This window comes from Tachypleus tridentatus, chromosome 9 (assembly GCF_004210375.1).
Source record: "Tachypleus tridentatus isolate NWPU-2018 chromosome 9, ASM421037v1, whole genome shotgun sequence".
Classification (NCBI taxonomy): domain Eukaryota; kingdom Metazoa; phylum Arthropoda; class Merostomata; order Xiphosura; family Limulidae; genus Tachypleus; species Tachypleus tridentatus.
The window spans coordinates 109559102-109586129 of NC_134833.1; the positions used below are offsets into that span (position 1 = coordinate 109559102).

The 27028-nt window shown below is 33.6% G+C and overlaps 1 protein-coding gene across 12 annotated transcripts in view; it reads right to left on the reverse strand.

Annotated features, from left to right (window-relative positions):
- Nucleotides 1-4581: 4581 nt before the first annotated feature.
- The window catches only part of LOC143226025 (uncharacterized), a 34054-nt gene continuing 11607 nt past the window's right edge, over nucleotides 4582-27028 (reverse strand). For 10 of the 12 annotated variants that reach the window (XM_076456404.1, XM_076456411.1, XM_076456413.1 and 7 more), the window contains 9 exons: nucleotides 25738-25837; nucleotides 24120-24194; nucleotides 23428-23609; nucleotides 12030-12182; nucleotides 10485-10771; nucleotides 9124-9355; nucleotides 8166-8201; nucleotides 7666-8004; nucleotides 4582-4914 (listed from right to left, as the gene is read on the reverse strand). In XM_076456404.1, the coding sequence (XP_076312519.1) occupies nucleotides 4757-4914; nucleotides 7666-8004; nucleotides 8166-8201; nucleotides 9124-9355; nucleotides 10485-10771; nucleotides 12030-12182; nucleotides 23428-23609; nucleotides 24120-24194; nucleotides 25738-25837 (1562 nt within the window). In that variant the 3' untranslated portion in view covers nucleotides 4582-4756. The remainder of the gene's footprint in view (nucleotides 4915-7665; nucleotides 8005-8165; nucleotides 8202-9123; nucleotides 9356-10484; nucleotides 10772-12029; nucleotides 12183-23427; nucleotides 23610-24119; nucleotides 24195-25737; nucleotides 25838-27028) is intronic. The other 2 variants (XM_076456416.1, XM_076456415.1) reach the window with 2 other exon arrangements.

Genomic DNA, 27028 nt, shown 5'->3' on the forward strand with positions numbered 1-27028 from the left:
AGTGAGGGAAAGAAGGACTCCAAAATGAACCTGGATATTGATATGAAGAGGTTGAGAAGAGAATAATCAATTACTTGTCACCAATACCTAGTTGTCTCGGGGAAAACAAAAAGATGGAAACAAAAACCCCAGGAAGATTAAGGAACAGGTTCAAATGCCAGATGCCAGGACAATTACCAGAGCACTTCTGACAGATGCTGATTGGCCATGGATACTAAAGGATGGGGGAAAGAAATGGGGAAATAAGAAGATAGGGATGGTAAATTTTGAGGGAAAAGATGGAGGCACATGTGGTTCTGTTGGAAACAAATGGCCACAATATTTGTAAAGGTGGAACATTAGTTGGCCAATGACATTTAAGGCCTGATAATTTCCAGGATTGTATTAAAGACCAAGTCACAAAAATGGGGCCCTACTTGAAACCTGAAGATAAATCAAGAGTAAATGGATTCGAGCTAATTTAGCATCACAACCTCTAATGTCCCAACAACAAAGAAACCATGTGTGTAACACTAAGATACACATGAGTTGAGAGTTACCTCCCAAACAGGCAATGAGAAACTTACAAACTACTGACCTAAAACTGACAGATAACCTGTTGGGAGGAAAAATCAAAATAAGCCAAAGTCCTAAGGGTTGAGGGATGCTAATCCCCTCCCATAACTGAATGATCAACATGAAACTGAATATCAGACAGAGGAAAACTAAAAGTAAGGGAAGACTGGCCATGTAACAAGTAAGAATTAGACAAACAATATATAAGAAGTATAGAGAGGACTGAACAAACCTGAGACATAAAACCATTAAGACTGAATTAAGCCTAGGAGACACCACAAGCTGGGAACAGTAATGATCAGCACATTATGGATACAAAAAAAAAGGGGGGGGGCAAATCCCTCAGTTACCAGCAAAGTGTTAGCAGGAACAGTAGCAAAGGTTGGGGATAAAGTTTGACCATGTAATGCACAAAAGAAAATAAATCCTTCACCAGATCACCAGCATCTGAAGCCTGTAACCCCTGAAGTGGTGATGTCAACTTTGGAATTCACAGAACCAAAAGTTTAGTCAAACATGAGTGCTGAAATAAAATGACTTGAATGAAATGATAAAAATTAATGGAGGAATTGAGCTGAATAATCAAATTAAGTTGAAAATGAACAATTTCAGTAGTAAGACAGAGTCAAACATGCAGCAATAAAGACAAAAGAGCAAGTCTGAATTCAAACACTGCCAAACAAAAAATGAAGGCTTGGTGGAGAAGTGTGAGGGAGTCACACTTGTCACATCATAATATTATTAACAGATGACACATGATGATTTACATGAAAGACATGTTGAAATATATTAATTTCAATACGCGAGGAACACAAGTCTTGTAGTATGTGTAAAGAAAATGTGCTCATATAGAGGGCAGCACTGAACGAAAATAGATTACCTTGGGAGAGAACGTAAAACTGTATCAGAAGATTAATATATTTTCATTATTGGTAAGGTACTACTTAATAAAGAATATCAGATAAAGGTGGTATGCAGAAGAGATCATTCCTGAGTGGAGAGAAAGAAATTTGTACAAGAACAGGAGATACAATAACTATCTCACTTTGGGCTAAGTTTCAAGGAGTGACCTCATAACCATTCTGTGCTTCTTTTCTTACTCTGACTTTTCATACAGTAAGTACATCATCAAATTTTGCAAGTTATCATTACAAGGTTTTCATATAAAAAATACCAGATCTTCGTATTACATTTTTAATTTTTTAAGAGATGATTTGCTCATTTTTTCCAGTGTTGACTATCCAAAATGTAAAATAATTTTGATCTGAAAAAAACCCACAAAAAAACGTTATACATCAGAAAATGTTCACATTTAACATATCTTTATAACCTCCAGATATTATCTAAATTTTGTTTAAAGAAAAACTTTGTACTTTAGTATAATTTGTTATTTTCACTATTATATTACTGTACATTTTTGGTAAATCTGATTAATCTCATAACCACCAAAAAAATTTAAGAAATATACATAAATTATGTTTCTGTGGTCTACAATGATTACCAATTATAACACAAAAACAAAGCTATAGTTGAAATAGCTCAAATCTAATAACATTATAAATATACATATTTATTATTTTTGTTATATTGACTTTTCAACTGCTCCTGACTAACATTACAGAAGTTGCAATGATGTGCTGCATGTTAGTATATCCAAGAATATAACACTTGCCTTTACAAAGTGACCTGTCTTGGTCATGTTCTAGTGGACAAGTATTTTGTAAAATACAGTCATATTTCCATTATAATACATTACATATAAATTATTACTATTTACAAATAAGTTCTTAAATTTTAATTATTTTTCTTATAACACAGAGCACTAAATAAAGAAGTGTAGAAAACAATTACTCTTCTTGTTATGAACTATGTATTCATTTACTGTTAACCATAAGCTGCTAAGCCTTATCAAATTTTGCATGGTGAGATCTAAAACAATGCTTTTAGGTTTTATATATACATTTTGAAATAACAGAAAATCATAAATTACTGTATCAATACCAAAGAATTCCACTATAATTTATCTAACTTAGTAACTAAGCTGAATTTGGGTCTAAAAATACGAAATTTTTGAGCTCATTAATGTCTTATCTTACAGCTTGGAATTTAGTTACAAAAGGAAAAAGCTGCTGCACAAATACTTTACAGAGGCTGAGAAATTCACTAGAGGTTCATTCTGAGCCTTTGATCAGCTACAAATGTCAATGGGTGAAGTAGGAAAATGTCATAAAGTTTTTTCAAATATGAAAAAAGAGTGTGGACACTTTGGTTGATTCAATAAATATATTAACATCTCAGTAAATAGAAAAGATAGGAGGTTCTTTTATTCTAGACTATCAATATCAGTGATTTATGTATTTAATTTGTAAGAAACTATAGACTTTGTACTTAGATGTCACAAATATCTAATTTAAATCAATGCTACTTTCAACACAGAATGTGATGCACAAAAATCAATATTTAGAGGATTTTCTTTGTAATATTTAGTTTTAAATTTAAAAAATTAAATAATATATAATACAAAAACTTGAATTATAATCTACAAATTGATACTCAATCTAATGAGACACAATCATAAAATAATAGTTCAATGTGAATTTACAAATGCCATGACATGGCTTATGACCCCAGGAGGACCCATGTTAGTAGGGTTAAGCATGTGTTCATACACAACACATTGAACATTAACTGCAATAACACTGATAGTTAACTGTCTCCAAAATACATAGTAAAAATAAGGCCAAGTGAGAATAATGTCACTCACTTAGGATCAAGTAGAAATCACCATTAATTGAGAATTCCCAAAAATAAAGTTTTCGGAACAAAAGAAAGGTTTGTCACCCTCGTGCTGCTGGAGAGCCTTTGTCAAAATAGAGTATTACAATTAACATAAAATTAGATGCAAGTTTTCTGAAGGCTAGCAGAATTCAAATCTCTCTAAAAGACATGTGAGAAAGATAAATAAATTATATATGTGAGCTACTATACACTAAGTATATAGAGTATATGGATGAAGTTCTCAGACAAAGACGAACAAGATTTCTGTTTTGTCATAAATGTCTTTTTTCTAACATATTAGCAGAAATAGTCTGTTTGTTTTTGTTCTTACTTTAAACCTACAACGAGCTTGATTAACAAGATTAACGAATTGTACATGTCCAAAACTGTATTCAACTTGGTAAGGAAACCAACAGGATGTGAACATTATGCTGTTCATTATTAAAGAGCAATTTTGAGAGAATATCCATGTAGGACAATGGCCTAGCATAATCACCAAAGCATAACTTAATTACTTTTTGATTTTACAAAAATAAGTTAATACGTAAGACGTTGAATTGCCATTGTCTGGTAACACATTACACTGCAGTAATACTGATTGTGCAAGCACATAACAACTGGATCATTCAGTTAAATTTAAATATACAACAATTACCAATAAAAGTGCTATTTTATTTCATATAAAATAGTTAACCTTCTAACCTATTTCAAAAAAACACAATTTTAGTTTCATTTCAAGTTTACTAACATAATGTTAAAAAATATCCAGTAAACAAGTTTTTTTGTTCAATTTTTCACAAAGCTTCATGAGAGTTATCTGTGCTAGTCATCCCTAATTTCAAGGTGATAAATAAGAGGGAAAGCAGCAAGTCAATACAGCCCTCCTCCACTACTGAACTGCATTAAATAGTGGGATTTGAACATCAATTTTATACCATGGTTCCAAAGTGTGAATCATGTGTTTTTTTTTCGTGCATGTGTGTGAGGTTTGGTTTGGCATTTTATGGTGCAAAGCAACTATGCTATCTGTGCCAAACATCCAGTAAAATGTTACAAGTAAAGTAAACATTATTAAAATTCATAAAAAGGAATCAAGGTAAAAAAACAACAAAGTTTAATTTTTGAATTAAAAACTTAAATAACGTTAAATCCAATGTTTATATCTAGTTTACAGCAGTAAGAGAGAAAGTACAGTAACACTAGTTTTAAAGAACTTTCTGTAGCATAATTTTAATTATTATAATTCACCAGGATGACTAACGGGTAAGTTCAAACATCAACACTGGTCATCTGCAGTTGGTATGTGTGGGAGGTGAACCATGGAAAATCACCTCCAGTCTAGTAAATTACCCACTGTACTGTGCTTGGCTCCATCATCAAACAACAGAAATAATACCCTAAAAACTATAATAAGGCACATATTTCAAGCAATCAAAATGTTCTTACCACCATATGATCCTGTTGATATTTTAGTTACTGCTGAAGCAACTGTTGATGATACAACAACAACTTGAGGACTACCTGATGAACCTGCAGTTTTACCAGAGAAAGCTGCAGTACTTGGGGTCAGTACCTTCACTCCTGAAATTTATGTATGGGATCAAAAGGTTCACTCTAAGAGCTCATCCTTTTTATGCTATTTCATAATAAACTAATATCTATACACACTGTAACAAATTCAGCAGAATTGATATCACATACAATTATTCCATGACTGTTGAAAGTTTCTGTATGTTTTTAAGCATAAAGCTACACAATAAGCTTTTGTGTTGTGTCCATGATAAGTGTTAAAACCTGGTTTCTTAATATTGTAATCTTTCAAATTTACCACTGAGCCAATTGATTAATGATCAGAAACACACACATCCTTAACAAATGTATAAAATCATAAATAATTATATTGATACCATAGAATTATACTATAACTTATCAAGCTTAGTTGCTCAGCTGTATTTAGGACTAAAAAAATATTTAAAAAATTCAAACAGACTAAAGACAACCTACCACCACCTTGAAACCTTCTTTTGAAAGAATGTGGTGGCCTTTTAAAACAATAAAATAGCTGAGAAAACCACGAGGAGGACGTTCTAGGCTGTCGATGGATTATTCATACATCATACATAAAAGTAAGTGTGTGTTTGCCTGTTTCTCTCTCTCTCTATGATGTAGCTAAAATATGAACTTAAAGATCAAATCAATTTGGAAATAACTAAAAATTAGTTATAACAAATTTACATACATTTGTTTTAAGAGGCTACTGTGTTTGATTTAGCACATAAATCACATCTCAGCAAAATGAAAATATACGATATTCTTATTTCACATTCTTGGTTGTCAAAGTTGGTCATTTGAGTTCTTAGATTGTATAAAACTATACTGTATTTTGAAATCACAAACATTTAACTTGAACCAGTGCTGCATTCAACATACCATGTGAATCACAAAATTTAACATTTAGATGTGTTCTTTTAATTACCTAATGTATAACATTAAAATTTGAATTATAATCTACATTTTGATACCAAATTTACTGACGTATGTTCATAGAAAATTCCAAATTCACTATTTTACCCCAAGCAAATTATCACTCATTTTTAAAGAAGTGGTGTATGCAATAATTCTGCAAGCAGTGTAAGATTTCTTGTGTAGCAGCAAAAAGTTGAAAACTTTAGCAAAATTACTACATGTGAACGAGGCTTTTGAAGAACAATACCATGTTGAGGAAAGAAACTTGAAAGATTCATTTATTTGTTGTTTACTACAAATCAGAAAATATGATTTTAAAATATTTATAAATGCTACATACAAAACATTTTATCAGCTATTTTTCTATTATTTGTGTATGCTTGCAACCCTCTTGAGAATGAAAAGTGCTGTGTAAACATAGAGAGTCATTTCTAATTTCTAATTTCTCCAATATCTTATTGGTTCAAACTGGCATACCTGAATGTTAGAGGGATCTAAATTCATATCTGTTTTTTAACTGGAGAGATACATGCAACTAGAAATATAAAAATATTCAAAGATAGTCTCACTACAATATGAAATTGTTCTGTATGTAATGTAGGGTGGGTACCTTGCATAATATAAGGCCATCTCAGACTTCATCCTACAACACACAAGTAGAACCTCATTAAAATTCTATAACTCAAACTTCTGATTTTACCAGTAAATACTTACAACTTTCTGTATTTTTAACAATCATGTGAAATTCATTTGATTACACATATTTTCAGGTATTTCATCTCCACTGACTTAGATTGAGATACACATAAGAGCTTTTTGTACACCTTTTAAAACTCATATTAAAAATAGATTCAAAATCTTAATTTGGGAAACAATCTGGACAAAATGTTGCCTAGTATTAAAATGTTGTTTGCTAGAAAATTGGCACCATAATAACTTTGCATAATGTACATGAAAAACCTTGACTTGCACAAGTTGATATTAGAAAAGATGACATCTTAATGAAGATACTTCACAGATGGTGTCAAAATCATTACTAAATAGATTTTTCACGTATAGGATTCTACCAACATAAAACACTATATATGAAATTCTTTACCTGTATAATAAACTTCTTTGGTTCACTTAACTCTATGTAATAAGTCTTGATTAATAAATTACTTTCAATGTTGATTTAACTTCTCAGTTTTGTTTCTTTAAAAAATAAATATTGCAATAAAGTCTCTCTAGTTCATCACAGTGTAAAGATGAAAACATGCTTTTACTTACAAGGGTTACAAAAATATCCAGTGGGAATGATTCTTCATTTATGAATAATTATTCATTTATACACCTTTGTTATACCAATTTATATTGGAAGCCTTATCTTATTTGGGTTAAAAGCAAACTTAAAAGTTGATGTTTTGTTTCTTATAAGTACCTTTTGTCATTAAAACATACTTTGTTACCAGTCATTAGAAATGGACAACAAACTAAGATACTGACAAGTATTTGATCAAGACCCTAAATAATGTTTGCTTGTACAGGCATTACATTTTTGAAATTATACAATAAAAATAATATATTCCGATAACTGCAATTTATCTAGTGACAGTTATGATTCCAGTAAATAGGCCTGGAAGGTAGCATCAAGGAGGAAAACATTGGACTAGAAATATTTTGGAGCCAATGTATTAATACAAGTTTCAAATTTTACACACAATCTGTTGAATAAATATAAATTCTAAACCTTGTTTATGTATTTCCTCATTCAGGCATTTCTTTAGTTCCAACATTAATACAACATCAATAGAGCTAAAATATGAGTTTAAAGCTTCAATCAATTTGGTAATAATTACAAATTAGTTATAACAAATTTACACACACCTCTGTCATGTTTATACTGTATCTGTGCTCTTCCAACACCAGCTGGCAGCCTAACAGGTACTCCATGAACAACCTGTACACCTTGATAGCTCTGTCCAGATGCAGATAGAAAGGATGTTCCTGATGACTGACTTGTTGTGGAGGAAGGATTGTAAGGACTAGGGCTTTGTAGGCCACGTGGCACCATAACCATTGACCTTGGCCTTACCTGTTGCTTTGGTATGGACTGTATGGTAGTCCTCGGTCGGGATCTTACCCAACCTGGGTTAACTGAAGAACTGCTGCTCAAAACACTGCCTGTACTTAATACATGAAAATTCTGAGTTCCAACAGAGCTACCTGTTAAGAAAAATCTTTCTAAGTTTCTGTGTTGTTTTATTTCTTTATTTCATAAACACCTTATTACAATCTAAACATGTAGAAAAACATTTAAAAATCTGCAAATACAATTTTATAGTATGCTAAATAAAATGTTAATAAATGCAATAAGTACATGTTACCTGTTTCCTTAAGCCTGAAAGAACAGTTTTCTTTGCCTAGATGAAAAATATCTTTACAAATATTATGTTGGATAATGCACAAAATAACAAGATCAAAATTCAAGTACTTCATCCAGCTTAAAGATTGTACAACCATCTACCTCTTCTCTACTGTTGTGTGTATTCAGATTTAAAAATTTCAGTATATTACATCATTCTTAGACACTATGTTATATTGTACATAAAATCTTTAGTTCTCTTTAACTGTTTTGGCTTATAGTATACATTATTCTTGGAAGTGTAATTTTTTCTCACCATTTTGTGACAGAAATATTTAACATTGTTCATACAAGATTATGCAAATTATTCCACCGACTGATTCAAAAACATGCATCTATAATACAGTATTTATACTTTTGTGATTCTAGTAACTCTTTCTAAGCTATGATGCTTCCTACTGCCAAACATTTCACGTAACTTCATACTTTTTTGTTTTACAGAACAGAAAAATATATTTTATACACAGGCATTAAAATGGAAAAAGCACTTTATACAGATATCAATAACAGTAATAATGTTAAAACTAATCACATTTGTTAGTGTTAACAAAATATTATCAATGTAGAAGTACTTTGCACATACACGTGTGTGCATTGTAAACAAGATTTTTATATAATCCTTTAAATATGCTATTAATGAAATGTATGCAATAATATAAAAATCAGTAACCACTGGCTACTCATAAATAATTAAATAATTATTATACACTATGAGAAAAAAATGCTTACAATTTTAATTCATTATTTCTAATCCAAACTTTAAGAGATAACAGTATTCAAGATAGTCTGTAAAGTAGATTACACTATGTTAACACAAATTTTGTGACCTTGAATAAGTTATTACTATGTAGTGTTGTTATTTATGCTTATCAGCTTTTACATAAATAATTTTATTGTCAGAAGTAGGTATATACATATACCTGTTGTACTAGTAATGCCACAAGATGAAGATCCCACCAAATTGGTAGTACTTGGAAGGATTTGGTTTGTTCCTCCACTAGACACACTTATAGGAGCTCCCACAGATATCTTAGTCTTGTTCAATGATCCAGTTGTGCCACTGGGAGCAACAGTCTTGACAACGGGAACAGTAAGTGGTCGATGCAAGGTTCCTGGCTCCACAGTCGTTCCAGAAGATGATACTAGAATTACCTGATCAGCACAAAGACATGTTTCACTAAATCTCAGGATATGCATGGGCTCATTTATAGAATTATTTTTTTTAATATAAACAAAACTTTTAAGACATTCTTAACTCTCTCAGACTTGTTGTATGGTCTGATTTATTGCACTGCAAAAAGAATATCTGTAAGATTTCTCAGTTTTGATATCCTGAGATGACTTCATTGTGATGTGTTTTATTATAAAATGATAAAGAAGGCCTACCTTTTTTTTAAGATCTTAATTAGTGATTTTTATGTTTTTCTGTGTTCTTTTCTAACTCTCCTAAAGTTATAATTTGAATTGGAAGACAATACACGTAGTTTCATTATGTACAATCACTAGTGCACAATAAAAACTTCACTATACTCAAGTTGTTTGTAAACTTTTTTAAATAGTTAATCAGAAGGTGGCACTTCAGAAAGGGACTAAGGTTTAGAGCTGCTTTATATTCATTTATATATATACATAATTTTAATTATCAGGGATATTTTTTGGCCCCCAGTTACTTAGGCTGATAAGGTCTAATGCAAACAAAGCCTAACACAGGCTTTGAACTTGAATAAATCATTACTGTGTTAAATATGTGCACACCAGCTCCTAAGTAAAATAATTCTGGAGAATTCAAGTTGCCACTCCTTCAACTGGAAGAAACAACTACTGTCAAACATAGTAAACTGTAAATTAATAGTGCAATTTTTTTTTCCATTAACCCCTCTCCCCTCCATTCAAACTAATGATCTTTTTTTTTTTTACAAGTAATTGCTAAAACTACATTCTTTTCATGTAACAAGTCCAACTTAGAGCAACTTTGCTTAAATGTTTACTATTATATCTTTGTTGCTTTGGGAATATGAGTATAATATTATTTTCACAAAAATTTCAAAAAATTCACAACTTGTGATGATTTCTTTGGGAGTGTGCTGAAATCAACCCAATATCAATATTTGAATTTTTTTTTTTAACTTTACATATCTAATATAATAAATCAAACTTTTCCCAGAATAAGTTTAAACTATGAAAATTTTCTTGTTCTTGAGGTGTTTACTTTCTATAACACTGTAAATTCAAATGTGCAAATTTTTTTCCACTATACCTAAGGATTACATAAAAATCTTACTTTTGGACTTGGGGCAGTACTAATTGTATTTGTAGTTTTGTGTATGTTGGAACTAAACGTGACTTTCAGACCCACTGGTAAACTAACTGAACGGCTTATTGCTTGAGTAGTGATGTTAGTATTTGCAGTCAAAGTTGGTTCTCCTACAGGATGAATACCCAGTGATGGACCAGATGAAGCAGAAGCTACTGGTAATGGTAAATGAATTTTTTGTGGACCTGCTGCTGAATCTAACGACGAAGACCTCTTTCTTTTACGAATATTTATTTTTTCCTCATTTTCTTCACCTATTACATAAAAGAAAGGTTACACTTCTGATTTGATTTTTTTAAGAACAAATTTTTTCTCATCTCCTATCAAAGAGCATAAAAATACCACTACTTGTGACAAGTTTATATACAAAACTATTCAAATATACTTCTTGATATTATAACTTAAATCCCTTATAAAGTTAGGTAACTGTAAAGAACTTAGAAAGTACAACTTATGTCACTTTCTTTTCAGATACATAATAGAATGAAACTAAACATTTGTTTTAAAAACATTCCACAGAATTGGAATGTTTTAATTTACATCTCTTAATTTTTCTCTAGGCATTAATATTATTTTTAGCTTTGTTTTTTACTTAATTTGTTAATATTTGGCAATAATTTACTTCTGTAAATTGACAAATCTACATTCTCATATCTTATATGTTCCTTATTGTATTTTTCTTTCAAGCAACCTAAACTTCTAATTAATTCTTTTGATTCAGACTTGGTACCTGAGACTGGCCTCATAACAATTTTGTAGTTGTTACAGTTTTTATGCTGTAACATTTAAATTAATAAGCACATGTTCAGAAAAGTTGGTAGGTTATCAGTAAACATTACAAGGCTTTCATTGGGTAAAATATATTTTTTTTTTTAATAAGTCTGTAGGTTTGTTAAGCATATGTTTTATCATGCCTTTTTCTGTTTGCATGTTGCCTATCCAATGTTCAAAGTAATTTTTATTTTAATTTCAATTAGTTATTCACATTATAAATAGAAGTAAGTGTATATAAAGGGTTATTTCCAAAAATGAAATAAGGTGAGTGGGGTCACCATTTTTGATTCAGTGTAAGTGATATTTCAGCAAATAGAAAAAATAGCAGGTATTAATTTTATACTCTAGTTTGTCAATATTGGTAATTTCAGTTCCTATTTTGTATTTGGACATCACAAACATATACTTTCAACAAATGCTCCATTCAACATACTACAAGGCATACAGAAATCAATGTTTAGGTGTGTGTTTTTAACATTTACTTTTAAATTACAAAATACTGCATAATAAAAAATGTTGGAATTATAAACTACAGCTTGATACCAAATGTTATGATATAAATTCATAAAATAGTAGTTCAATTAAATTTTAAATGTGAGTCAATGAGATGAAGTGGCCTTTGACCTGTGATCCATCTGGAAAGGGTTAAAGGTTTCAATATTCATCTATACACAATAAATTAAAATAGCTTCTTATACACTTTAGTTATTTTTCATCATATAATCCAACAAACCTCACCTTTTACTTGAACAGACATGCCACTTGGAAAAACCATAACACTATTATTGGTACTGGCAGGACTAGAATTTTTCTGACCTGACTGCACTGATCGAACCACATGGGTTGGAGTAGGTGTGCTTGGGGGACTAGACATCCCAGAGGTTGGAGGAGCTGAATTAAGCAATTATTTAAGTTAAAATTAATTATCTGAAACTAGCAAGTCTAAAACAAGTGCAAGTGATTAAAATAATACCTGTCATTAATAAGAACAAATCTGTTGCAACAACTGCACTGTCCCACTAACAATTCAAAACACTGTCCCAAAACTTCCAAAACAGATACAGTCCATTAACACACCTTTCAAGTAGAAATTACATGCAAACCCAATCTGGTAAACTATAAAATTTAGTATGAGTGAGACATTAGCTTGGCTACTAAGACTCTATATGGGTTTTTCAGATTTCCTTGACTTTGTTCACAATAAAATATTATACACATTCACTTTCATTTTAAAATTTAAGTTATAATTTTTCTGTACTGAAAATGTATTTCTGATAGGTACATCCCTCCTCTCACAAGATTAGCTATTCTTGTTTATTGATGCACTCTTTATGCAAACTTTCTTATTATGCATGACACAAGCCTTCTGCAACCCCCTGCACTGGAATTAAGTGAGTGGGAGGAAGGGTGGGAAGTGTGAGAAAAGAGAAAGGAAAGTATCTATCAGAAATACATTTTAGTATAGGAAAATTATAACTTCCCTCTACTCACAAAATTAGCTAGAATACCACACTGATTGTTAGAGTTTAAAACAAAATGAGGCAACACCCTGTGTGTTTGTGTTCACACATGAAAGTTGTTTCACCAGATAATCCAATATTGTTGATTTGGCCACTGATATAAAGGCTAATGTAGTTAGAAAGAAATTTAGACCTTTTGTGTTTCTTGGTTTGCATCTTTGACAGAGGGTATTGCTAATCCCATACCCATATGTTTTTTGCGTGATACTTGAGCAACTCAATCGTTGTTAGAGGGTGTATTACCAAAAGATTCAAGTTTTGCCCCTAGTGAATCTATTACTGCTCAGGGTATTGAGGGTAGCTTTGTTAATGTTCCTCTTCATAACATAAATAACATTTATTTAACATTAGACATAGTTTCAGGACCATTTGGAGTTGGAGTAAAGCCAATTCTCTGCAAATTAGGGATGAATCATTATTGTAGGAAAAAACATAACTGGAGGAAAACTTGATACTGAGCCCAAGATGGTTAGCAAGCTAATCACTGTTTCATCTAAGGATGATGTTGTTGAGGAGAATCAAGGCATTTCCCTCATATGCTGTGACTCAAGCTAAGACAAAGAAATTAAGTCAATAACAAATGATAGAAATTTGTTCAGAGGACAATATTACAGATTTGTCTCAGACCTTTTTTTGGGATTTGACATGGATCTTGTGAATGATTATTGTCTTTCTGGTTGGTTTGGTGTTTTATGCGACAAAGCAACTTGGCAATCTGCACCAAACATCCAGTAAAAGGTTAAACTTAAAGAAAATTATTAAAATTCATAAAAGGAAATTAAGATAAAACAAAACAAAGTTTAATTTTTGAATTAATAACATAAATAGCATTAAATGCAATTTTTACATCTAACCCACAGCAGTAAGAGAAAAACTACAGTAATACAAGTTGTAAAGGATTTTCTGTAGCATAATTGTAATTATCATAACTCATCAGGAAGACTAACAGGTAAGTTCAAAAACCACCATTAGTCAGTCACCTAAAGTTGGCCTTTCCATTCCTGGTTTCAAGTTATTTGTCGTCATGGCCATTTTCAGAAAGTAAAGTAATACAAGTTTTAAAAGACTTGTAGAGAAATTTTAATTATTATAACTCACCAGGATGACTCATAAGTAGTTCAAACAGCACCGTTAGTCATCTAAAGTTGGCCTTTCCAGTCCTGGTATAGAATTATTTGATATTATGGCCATTTTCTAATTTCAAATCGAATTAGATGTACTTTGATTCTTAAAATGGAATCATATTAAAAAAGGTCTAATGTATAAACTTAAATAGCATTGAAAAGATGAATGGTCTTTAAAAACTAAAAACATTTCTTAGGTGGACAGTGTCACCATCGCCAATAACACTGTCTAACATTACGGATAAACATTGGAACAGAACATGTTTAAAATAGTGCCGTCGCTAAGAGTTGTAACAATGCCAAGACAGTAAAATGTGGCTTATTGTGCCCTCAGTGTTGCATGGACAAAACGTTGGTGCATCAATCCCAGATAAAATAAAATGAGTTAAAAACTGTGACCAATACGTAGTCTAGTTAGAACAATTCCCTCTTTCTGATCCTCACGGAAGCAAGACAGCCAAAGTCCAATAGAGGGTTTTATTTGGAAAAGCTTGTTTTCACATTGCTCACTCTAAGTCGACTGCCAGCTGGCATAGAGCCAAGCCTTGAATATAGGACCATAGTCCATATATGAAACAGGCACAGCAGTGACAGTGCCAGAGCAGACAGATTTAGCTGCAGTGTCGACGAGCTTCTTCCCACAAATACCAACGTGGTGCGGTATCCAGAGAAACTGGATAGAAGTATATGTTAAAGAGAAATGGGCCAGTTGGTTTTGAATATCAGCGAGAATTAACATGAAGCAATTCTAGGGCCAGTAGAGAACTAAACGAGTCAGTATAAATAGTGCAGTTTGAGTACTGCTCAGCTTCAATGTGATCCAGGGCAAGAGAAACAGAGTACAGTTCAGCAGTGAACACACAAGTTGTAGAGAAATTTTGACATGCAATCAACGTACCACAACAAACCATGGCAGAGCTCACACACTCACCTGATTTTGAACCACCTGTATAAATAGGAATGGAAGGATGGTCCAAAAGATGTTTAGCAAATAACAAAAAGTATTTTCAATCTGGAGTGTCTGCTTTTCTCAAATGACTTAAAGACAGGTCATATTTGGGGACTGTGAAAAGCAATGGTGGGATGGGCTGAACAGTGGATACCGTAATGTTATCCAAGGATAGACCCAATTTATCCAATTGCACCTGGATACGAAGACCAATAGGAGGAATGGCAGATCGTCTGTTCTGAAAAAGTATGGCCCACCGAGGAAGGAAAACGCAATCCCAGGTGGGATGCTCTGGTAAGGAACAATGTTTCAAAGCATATAGTAAAGACAGATGCTAACGGCAGAGGTGCAAAGAAGGTTCCTGAGACTCTATGTATAAGCTCTGAAATGAGGAAAGCCTCAGTACAGAGCTGAAATCCTTGATAATGAATGGGGTCCAGCATCTTTTAGACCAAGGTCCTGGAAAAGCCACAGACCAGTAATCTATAGTTGAATTTCAATCGAATAAGAGCATGATACATCTTCAGCACAGAACATCGATCCACTCCCTAAGTGATGGAAAAGAGGACATGGAGAATTTTTAACGCTCTTGTACATTTGACCCATAATTGCTTGATGTGTGGTATAAATGTCAGCTTACAGTCAAAGATAAGCCCCAAGAACTTTGTCTCAGGGATCACAGGTAGCACAACTTCACTGATATGGAGTTCAGGATTAGGATGAATACCCTGTTGGTGGCAAAAGTCCATGCAAATGGTTTTAGAGAGAGAGAAGTTAAAGTCAACTGCTGTGGTCCACTTCAGTAAATAATTGAGGGCAGTCTGTAGCTGCTGCTCAATATACACCCTTGTGCAAGTTCATTGAAACAAGACAGAAAATTACGATTTTTTCAATTTTTTGCATTTTATTTCTGAGAATCCAAAAATTACTCACAAATTAATACATGATATGACCACCTTTATTTTTCAGAAGATCATTAATCTGCTTTGGCATCAAGTCCACGAATTGACTGCAATCTTTACTCATTTTTGAATCACAGTACCACACCTCAATTAGCTTATCTTTCATAGTACAGTCTTTTCCCTGAAGTCTTTCTTTACAAATTGCCCAAAGATTTTCAATAGGATTTAAGACTGGTGAGTTTCCAGGCCAGTCCAGCACCTTTATTCGCGTTGTAGTCATAAAATTCCTTACAAGTTTTGATCTGTGGCATGGAGCCAGATCTTGCTGAAAAATGCCAGACCCATTAAAAATCTCTTTTTTAATTCTGGAACAACTCTTCTGTGCAAAACTTTGATGTACTGTGGTCCTCGCATCATACCTTCTATGATATGTAAGCCTCTGACACCATAGTAACTGAAAAAGCCCCAAAACATCTTTGAGGGATGTTTTACAACCTGATTGATGTGAGATTCTCAAAGTTTCTCACCTGGAGATCTGCAAACATGCAGACTTCTTTGACACTGTACAAAGAAATGAGTCTCGTCACTGAATAACACTTTCCTCCATTGTTCTTGCATCCAATTCTTGTATTTCAGACACCACTGATATCATTTTTTCTTCATTGAGTTTGTAAGAAGTTGTTTTTTGACTGGTCTCTTTACCCTTCTAACTGAATTTCGAATGATGTAACATTCCTCAAAATTTCATCACATATCCCAAAAATATATCGACCGTATTGCAAAACACAGCTAATGACGCTGTCTGTATGAAAAAATGACTATTAAAGGAAATCAGTGGGTTCAGCGAGCCCACACCGGCTGCCATGCTGAAAATATTGTAAAATGACCATTTGTTTCAATTAATTTGCACAAGGATGTATATTATGTTCGACAACTGACATGAGATGTGAAAGTTGTCGACATACAACCCGTTTACAACAGTCAGAGGGAGTTGTTCAGTGATGGCATTAATGTTTATACTGACAAGTGTGACACTCAAAACACAGCCCTGAGGGACTCCAAGTTTCTGCAGTAAAGAATGAGAAAGTGTCGAACCCCCATAAACTCGGAATCTCGTGTCCATTAAAAAAACTTTTAATAAACATGGGCAAATGGCCATGTAACTCATATATATATGAAGGTCTCACAAAATGCTATACCTCCAAGTTGTATTATAAGCCTTCTTAATGTCAAAGAATATTGATACAAGATGTTGTCATTTGAGAAAGGCTTCTATGATTGATGTTTCAAGTCGAATCTGGTGGTCCATGGTTGAGCCCTGTTGTCAGAGCCCACACTGGGTGGGTGAGAGGAGGTTGTTTGATTCGAGGAACCAAACAAGATGAACATTAACCATCCTCTCTAAGGTCTAACAGAAACAGCTCGTCAAAGCAACTGAATGGTAGTTTCAAGGAATCTTGGGATTCTTCCCAGGCTTAGAGAAAGGTAGGACAATAGCCTGATACCATGCATCAGGAAAAACATTCTCCTACCAGATCTGCTTAAAAACAATCAGATGAATAGCAAGAGAAGCAGGAGATAAATGGTGCAGCATTTCATAGTGTACATCATCAGATCCAACTGATGTAATGCCAGAACGATGAAGGGCCAGTTTTAATACCACTAGTGTGAAGGGATGATTATAGTCATAGAGACAATCAGCTCGAAAGAAAAGAGGTGATCTCTCTGCCCGAATCTTGATGGCTAAGAAGGTGGAGGAAGAAGCAGAAGTGCTAGATACCTGGCAAAAGCTTTCACTTAGAGTATCAGCGATGCTCCGGGTATCAGCTACTTCCTGTGCTCATAAAAAAATGGAGACTACCAAATATATCAGCCTCAGAGGACAAGGTTGTAATTTATCAAATTGTTGTTCCAAAAGCATAAGTCTTAAATATTGAAGGTTACCAATGAACACCTTTTGGGAGATCATTTAAATGTTAACAAGACACATGACAAAATTATGAGGAATTTTCTTTGGTCAAAAATTAGGCAAGATTTTTCTCAATTTGTAAATCTTGTAATACATGTCATTTGACTGGAAAACTTAATAAAAAAAATCCTGTGTGAAGGAAGAACAGATTTACCTCCTGAAATGAAAGCATCAGAAGAATACTTCCCCAAGTGACAGAGTCAGATCCAAAAACCTGAAGAAGGGAACCACACTACTTTTGATCCAAGTATACTCTTCACCCATTTGTGCAATTTGTATGAAATCATGGTTTAAAAATGAGAGAAGCATATTCAAGTGAGAGAAAATGCAGTAGGAAAGTGATGCTAACTGGAGAAAGATATAGTAATTTAATTGTCCAATAAGATAAGCAAGTAAACAAGAAACAATCCCATGGTGTAAAGTGGCTAGGGTGCAGCAGACTGTACTCAGTATGTCAACTACATCCAGAACTTATTCACTGAGTGCTGACACTTGTGGGAAAGTAGGATCAGGATCATACTATCTTCACCTCGAACCCAAAAACTAGGAAACTGAGAATCATTCCAATTCCAGGGGATGACACAAGAGCAGCTCTGAGCTATCAATCCAGGAATTTGACATCCAGTATCTAAAAGAAGTATATTGCATGCAATGAACTCCCACAACTGTAAAACAGGTTGGAACTATCCAAAGGGAAATAACATCCACATAATAAGATAGAACAAAGGAGAACAAAAAAACAGAACTGAAACAATCCCGAGTATCCCTGTTGTGACCCACAACACAAAAGGAGAAATGAGGAAGATAGACAAACCAAAATTTGTGTGAGGACTTATGTTGGTTGGTTCACACTGATCCAACACCATCCTGCAGAGTATGATGAGGGCTATCAATCGAAGAGATGAACTGCTTTTTGACATTTCCCTCTGAATTGAATGGTTATAGTCATTTTATGTAGAACCTGTCTAGCAGGTTGCTTCCATGATCAACCATCCCTGTAGCTTGGAAATGCTGAGAAAATGGGGTAGGGTAGAAATGTAAAAGCCCAAGACAGTAGTATGTATGATCACAAAACCCTATTTTGAAAAGCAGACCATACTGAGTTGTTCAACTGAGGTATAGTGGTGATGATGCAGCTTTCCTCTTCTGCTTCACCCATGAAGACCATAGTACAGTTTGGGACAGGCCAATTTATGAATCAAATAATGCAAGGTTGTTCACCTACATGTGATCTCAAAGGTAAGTGTGTAAAGCCATGGAAAGGAAAGTGCTAGTAAGCATGGTGTACAGTGTAAATTTTATGTTAAAGGACACCTGGTCAAGCACCATTTGTCACAGTGTGCAATCAATGTATGATGAATGTATGAAGAATGGGCCACAGAAAGAAAAGAAATAACTAATAAAGACATACTCACTGTCAGGGTTACATTAAAGTCTGAAGTGCAGCTACAGATGGAAGGCAAAAACCCAAGGAAGCCAAAAATGTAACACGATGTAAATAATGAGATGAAAGTATTAGGGTTGATCCACATGCCAATTGCAGGATTTCTACAAAGACTGAAGAAGATAAGAAGCAAGGGAAAAGGCGAGGTATCAGACTTGATGAAAAGTAACATGAAACAAAGTAAAATGGGAAGGGGATAAGGAGGAATGAGTCATATTAAACTGGATCAAACGACAAACTAAATTGGTGAGGGTAATAGGGAAGAGATCTCTAGACAAAGTGGGATACCATGGGATAAAAGATGAGAACTATGGAAAAAAGCTGTGTCAGTAATATAACAATGAAGGACAAGCATAGAACACAAAAATATATTTGGATTGTTCCTAGATCCAGTTGGCTTATTCCTCCTACGTTTCACCTGTCCCTTAAAGCATATGAGAAAATAGGTTTCAACAGAGATAAAGTAACAGAATGGAAGACCAAATGAATATCCCAATCCAGAAAGAACTGATTAATATGTTTAATATGGGTGAGAGAAAACCCTACAGTTACAGGAGAGATAAAAAGTATGGGTTAAAGCTGCCAGATAACCTGACATTGAGGAGACTGAAGACCCCTAGTTGAAAAGCTATGTTAGAAACTTGGAGACAACAGCAACAGCATGATGAGAAATAGGAAATCCATAATCTTGGACCCACATGCAAAAGACCTTCCATTTTCACTGATCCATTTCCATGGGAGAAGAACAGGTGGACTGAGCCAAATGAAAAGCTGCATGATGAGAGTAACCAGAACTCCTTGCCAAGAATTGGATAAAAGTCAAGTATGAAGACAAAGAATGCAGAACCACTGACTGGGGTTGATGAAGGAGGTTGGGTAATAATGGAAGTAGTACAGAGGGAATAATTGTAGTTGGAGTAAATGAGGAAACCATGTTTGAACCAGCCAGTAGAGAGCAATCAGAAGGACCCAGTACAAAGTTGCATGGAAAACAGAAACTATCTAATGATGAAGTATTAGGAGACAAAAAGAGGAGTAACTGGTATTTGAGGGCAGTGGTAAATGCATCAATGTGAGGAAACTCCAAAAACTGTAAAGCCACCTGAAAACAAGAGAATGAAGGGACAACTTTGTTGGGTAAATCTTGCCAGGGTAGAAAAGACAACTTGCCACAAAGTGGAAAGCACCTGGGGAATGACATGCAATTGAACAAATGTGTTGCAACTGAGCTGAATACAGAAGATCCAATTAATGAAAACAGAGATATCTCAACCAGGTACCTTCTTAGTGATTGATATAAGCTACCACCATTGAATTTTTGAAAAGGATCATTACAAGACAATGTCTGGCAACAGGGAAAAAGTAATCCAAAGCCTGATTAAAGACAAGAAACTCTAGGACATTCATATGTAAAACCTATCTGTCAACAGACCAATGAACTGAAACCTACTGGTGATCAATTCATGCACCCTAGCTCTGAAGGGATGTATTCATAAGGAGACATAAATATGGATGATGAAGAAAAGGAAGTGGTACACCCACTAATATGCAAGTCTTGCCTAACCACTAAAGGAGATCATTTACAAGGGAAGGAGAACTGATAATAGAAGCATCCAGGGCATCCTGAGAAAGGTTCCATTGATCCTGTAGAATACACTGAAGGGAGCACATGTGCGAATAACTGAGAGAGATCAGCAGTCTTGGAAGACCATATTCACAAAAACAACAAAATCTCAAGCACAGAAAATGAGGGACAAAACAGGACACATCAAGCTGACAATTCCATAGAACAGAGTTGAAGAGAAGAGGACTGGGCCCAGCTGAGGTGTGTGTTGAAAAACATACCTAGATGTACAAAGTACTGAGTAGGACATACAAAGGACTTCTCCAATTTGATCAACCAGCCTACCTAAGCAGCTTTGGGAATGAGCTGATGAGCATGACTCAGCCAACTCCTGTTTAGAAATAGCCAGAAGTAGCAAGTTACCAAGGTAAAAATGGAAATGCAGCTCCATGGCATGAAAATGAAAAGCAAAAACTCTCACCACTCAACAAAATAAAAATGAGTTGAAGCCAAAGGGCAAGACATAAAATTGGTACACCACCATTAATGGACGAACCAAAGAGAAGGATGAGATTTTACAGAGATAGATATATACAGATAAGCACTGGAGAGATCCATCTTGATCATCTAAGGACATGGAGAAAATGATCAATGATGAGTGAGGCAGGACTCCATGGTGAAATGTGGAATGTAAACAAAACAATTAAGGCAGACAGATCACTAATGCACCTCAAGCACCTGGGGGAACTACAAACAGATGAGAGTAAATGTTGAGGAACAGGTTTGTTAGCCTATTGGCTGAGGTAATTCTTTATTATCTTTTTTTAGATGTTGACATGTTATAGAATTCCTGGGAGAAGGGAAGGAAACAAATGGAATTTTGAAACCCTCTGAAAAAACCTTAAGAACCCAGACATTAGTGATGAAAGGACACCACTGATGAAAGAAGGCTGCAAGTTGAACTCCCACTGGGCCCAAACTCACCAGATCTATTGGCAGCATATCATATGTTATAAAGCAAAACAACAATGAACCATGGAATCATGAAAGGAAGGGGCAGGTAAGGGTTGGGAAACCAGAATTGGTACCACACTTGGTGATAAGGGTGGATTGCTGCTGGACAAAAGCCACCTAAGACTCCAAGTTACTCTAGGATTGTAGCAAAGATGAAACACCTTAAATTTAAAACAGTCATACACATCTCCTGTAGATAAATCGCACGTAAACAAGATTGAGACAAGACAGTATCATGAACTAAAATGTCCCAACAACAGATAAACCACATTTGCAAAGCCAGAGCCTATAGTGACAAACAAGCCAAAACAGAGGAAAGGAGGGAAAAATGTCCCCAGAAAATCCTTCAGGATTTTTGGAAAGAGACTAATACAGGAGAGTAATTGTGAAAAAGTACCATGAATATGTAGTGAGGGTAAGACAAAGGTGAGAAAATTGGGCATAGGTAAGACTAATGGGAGATGCAAGGTCCACCCCTAAATGGATAAAACCAAACAGTTGTTGGCTGAGATATGAACAGTAAGCCCTATGATATGCAAGATTAGGCTGATCCAAAGCCTGTGGAAGATGAGGCAAACTAATACCACCTCCCAGCTGAAAGACAAATTGTTCAGTATGAACCTGAATGTCAGGGAATGGGGGAAAATCAAATGGGATGGGAAGTATATTCATGCAGTAATGAAGAATGCAGGTCATAAAATACAGAAGGTATGAAACATCACACACCTGAGAAATAAGAGTCTGAAAAACAATGAAAGGCCAAACAGAATCATCTAGAAAGGAAGGTATGGTATATTTAGGAAGTGGAAACAGGCAATCAAAATCCTCATCAGCCTGCTCAGGTTCCACATCTTCAGAAGAAACCGGGGCAATATCTGGAGATAATGGTTGACCCATATAACATTCAGTCTCCCTGGGAATAAACATAGATAAATTTCCTTATGGGTTGCCAGCATTTGAAACTTGTTATAAAGCATCTGTCAAATGTGAGACACCTGAAGTGGTGACATTAACTCTGAAATTCATGTTATATGAGATGACAAACGTATTTGAATTAAGAAATAAATGCAACTAGAATAAGGATAAATGAATCTGAATGCTTTGAAAAAAAATGAGTATGTTAGATTAAACTACTTCAACTGAATCAAAAACAATAATCAAGATGAAAAGAAAAAGACATCAAAGTGCAAGCACAGCTAAACAAGAAGCAATAGTTTGGTAGAGGCACATAGAGAGTCACATGCATCATGTGAGTGTACTATGCTCCTACTGGTGGTGTAATAAAACATGGTGATTTGTACGAGACATATGTTGGAATCATTTGATTCAAATAGGAGTGTGTGTGGAAAGATTGTGGCACATGTAATAAAATAATGTGCATGTATAGAACAGCAATGAACGAGAATAGTTAAACTTGTGCGCAGAGGGAAGTACCGTATCAGAATTGAGTATTATGTTAAGGTGGAAATACTTTAACTACTCTTTTCTCAAAAATAAAAATAAAATAGATGTTAAAAGTAAGAATAGAATCAAAATCATCTGTAGATAGTTAAATATAATATCTTTATTTTTAGTAGTATAATTTCAACTACAGCCAGTAAAAAATATAATTTACATTAAACTTTTATTCTATAATGCAATAGCACTTACAAGAACTTTCTTTCTTTCCTGTGGCAATAGGTGGCATCAGTGCTGCATTTTTTGCAGCTTGTATGTTGGCTGCATTATTGGCTATTGCTGTAAAAGCTGTTTGTGGAACCAATCGAGGAAGAAGGGGAATAAGCCTTCTTCCCTCAATGGCCCATTCTGCTGCTGTGTTAGGCCCAGCCATTCTAGAAACATAAGCATCAAAGCAGCTAATTTTTAAGAATACAACAGTTTCACTATTCTCAATTTGCACAAAATTTTACCATGTTAAAATTAATTTGAGTTTTTAATATGTTAATTTAAATTATGAGGAAAACAACAAAATAATTACTTTCAAGATACTGTATTTTATTTTCAGTTGCCAATACACATGTAATAATCAATAACAATAAGAACAAATATGATTTAACAGATTTAACAAGTGTAAAAAAAATTTATACAAAGGTAAACTTTATTTTAGTAACAGTTTCATAATTTGTTCCAGTACAATTCAATAACCCATACTCCAAATTCTCTGGACAAAATTTCTGTTTGCAGAATATATACGACATTTCAGCTAAAGAATTAAGTTTTACCAGACACAAAATTTTTCTATAACCACTGGCATGATCAATAACTCTGGTTCTCCCTTACTTAAAAAATGTAAAACTTATATTCAAAAGGCAAAAATTAATTAAAAACAAAACAACACTTACCTGTCAGCAATGGTGTTAAGTCTCTCATCATTCACAGCCCTTCTAATTTCAGCTCTGTGACGTTCCAAGGATATACTGAGAGAAAGATAAAATTAAGCATGAATAATGATAATGAAGCATTAAACAAACCAGTAGTGCTAAGTCCCAAAGGAAAATGGACATCAAGAGACCATAAGACTGCAAGATTCACAATAAAATTGCACTAATATTACAGACATACAATTCTGGCCACATGCTGGTTAAGCATAATATTAACACCATATTTTCAGATCTGATCAGCAACCATTTTCAATCAAAATCAGATATAAATATGTATACTTTATCTGAATGACTTTAGCAAAGAGACAATAAACTATTACATTGTATATGTTAAGTAAGATTCATGCTATTTGTTTCCTAGTATATCCCCATTTCTATATGTATATAAAATATTTATATCATATGACTTGTTTTAATTTTAATTTTATTTATCTACAAATATATCAAAAATTATAAACAATTGAACATCCTTGGGTTTTTAAACACTTCTACTAAGCATCTGAAACACCTTACGCCACCTATTCAGGTGTATTTGTACATGTTTTAACAGTACCATTAGTCTGCAATAACATTTAATAAAATAAAAAAATTATAGCTCTCCATTGAAAGCTCTTTACAAAAGCTCAAAATAAGTTTTGTTAATGATCCAACAACATAAATTTATCAGCATTTTAATTCAAAATTTTAATAAACAAATTCTTAAATGGAATAATAATTAAATAACACCACCATTAAAAATTTTAAAACTATAAATAAGAAACAAGAGCAATCAGAAAGATTGCATATATTCATCTACCCACTCTTTTTTGAATTGCATGCATTATATTGGATAACATCACATTTGACTTTGAAAAACTTGGAAAATTCTTCTCAGATCTAGTATCATCAACAATATGGATCATTTTCTTTTGTAGTATGATGAAGAGTCTCAATCATAACGTGCCCATGAAATATGGTACTAATTCAATCACACTTCACAGAATTATTAACTGAAAACCCCAAATATGCACTAACTTTCCCTTATACAAAATGCTTCAAAGTGATCCAAAATCCACATCTGAACCAAATTTGACAAGGAATGTCTCATACTGCTTTTCATCTTGTGTAAAGTTTTTGAATACATTTGTCCATTACTTTTTGAGATAAAGAAGCAGAAACACAAGCAGATCCAACTGCAATATCCTCACATGGCACAGGTAATGAAGTTATCACAGTAAACAGATGAACTCTCAAGTATAAACTTTGATTCTTTTGAAATTTTAGCAAAATGCTATAAAATAATTAGCTGTGCATAGCCAGCCCTAATTTTGAAAAGTATTAATCATTAATGCTAGACTCAGTCCTCAAAAATATATTACATTATTATTATTATTAGAAAAAGAAACTAAAAAGTAGATGATGTTCAGAAATATCACAAAAATCTATACAAGACAAATATGGTTCTACTTCAAAATCATTTCTTTATTTTGTTCCATAGTAAGGAATTTAAATATCTACATTAATAACAGTGTACTAGTTAAGAAAAGTTTTTGTCTTTAGATAAGAAACCAAATACCATGAAAGTAAATTATTCACTTACCTTAATGATGAGCTCAAATCATGAAGCATTTTTTTCTTTTCCTTAGTTAACTCACCTTGAGCTCTGAATGCTGAGACAATTGATGCATAAGCCTCCAATTCTAAAATAAAATACAAAAAATTATATATATAAAATGTATAAATAATTGTTATCAAAATCCAAATGAATATTTGTGTGCTTCACATTCACTTACTTTACTTAAAAGTTAGTCATATAGAATAAATAAACAAATACAAAAAAGATTTCACACAATCATTAATCCAAATATAGAAAAATATTTAAAAACATAACTAGAAACCTCTCATTTAAATGACCTGAAACTCAAGCTGATCTCAACATTTAGCTTCAGTCTATTTAAAATAAAAACAGCCAAATTGTAAGAATACTTAGAACTTTGGGCAGAAACATTTCTTGGACAGTAAAACAGATTGCAGTGAAGAAAAGAATAAGGACTTTCTTTAAAATGAATTAACAGTTTGAGATCAGGATTACAAATGCTGATATCTTTGACAATACAGACTGGTAGACATAGGCTTGAATAATAGTGAAACAACATTTCTTGAATTTCTCAATAATAGTTGCACAAGAAGAAAGTCTCAACAGGAGCTTCAAAACCCACTTTTCAAATAGCCAAACAGGTCTTAAAGAACCAAAGTGTGAGCCCCAAACTACTTAAACAATTGTTTATTGTTTAAATACATGGAGCACTTGTACAATAAAAATCTTCTTACACCTCATAATGATACAATTTACTCTCATGTATTTATTATAAGTCATTACAAATTGTTATCCCATCTGAGATTTCTCTGAATACTCACTCCAAGAATCTTTGTGATATCAATCTTGGGTAGTTGCATCCCATTAAAAGCCAAATCTTAAGTCATCAGTTCTCTAGATCTAACCACATGTCGATATTTACTAATATTCAAAGCCAGGCAGTTGTCAATAAGCCAAGCTTCAACAAATATCAAGACCTTGCTCCCAATTTTTAACACTCCTACGAAAAGTGGGGCCTAATAGGCCCCAGAGCAACTTGAAAAGTTATTAATATTAGGCTAATAATTTTGTATTTAAATGAAATTGCCATTTAAATCCATTAATGAATGGATTAACGAGATTCCCACTGTCCCTATCTACTATCTAGCGAAACCACAGCCAGGGGAACGGGCTTGGAGAAATCAGGACTAGAAACGTCTCTTCGTAGGAGTGTTAAAAAAATCATCAACAATATTTGTCTCACTAGTAGGAATCATATAATCAACATACAAATACCAAGTATCATTTGGACATA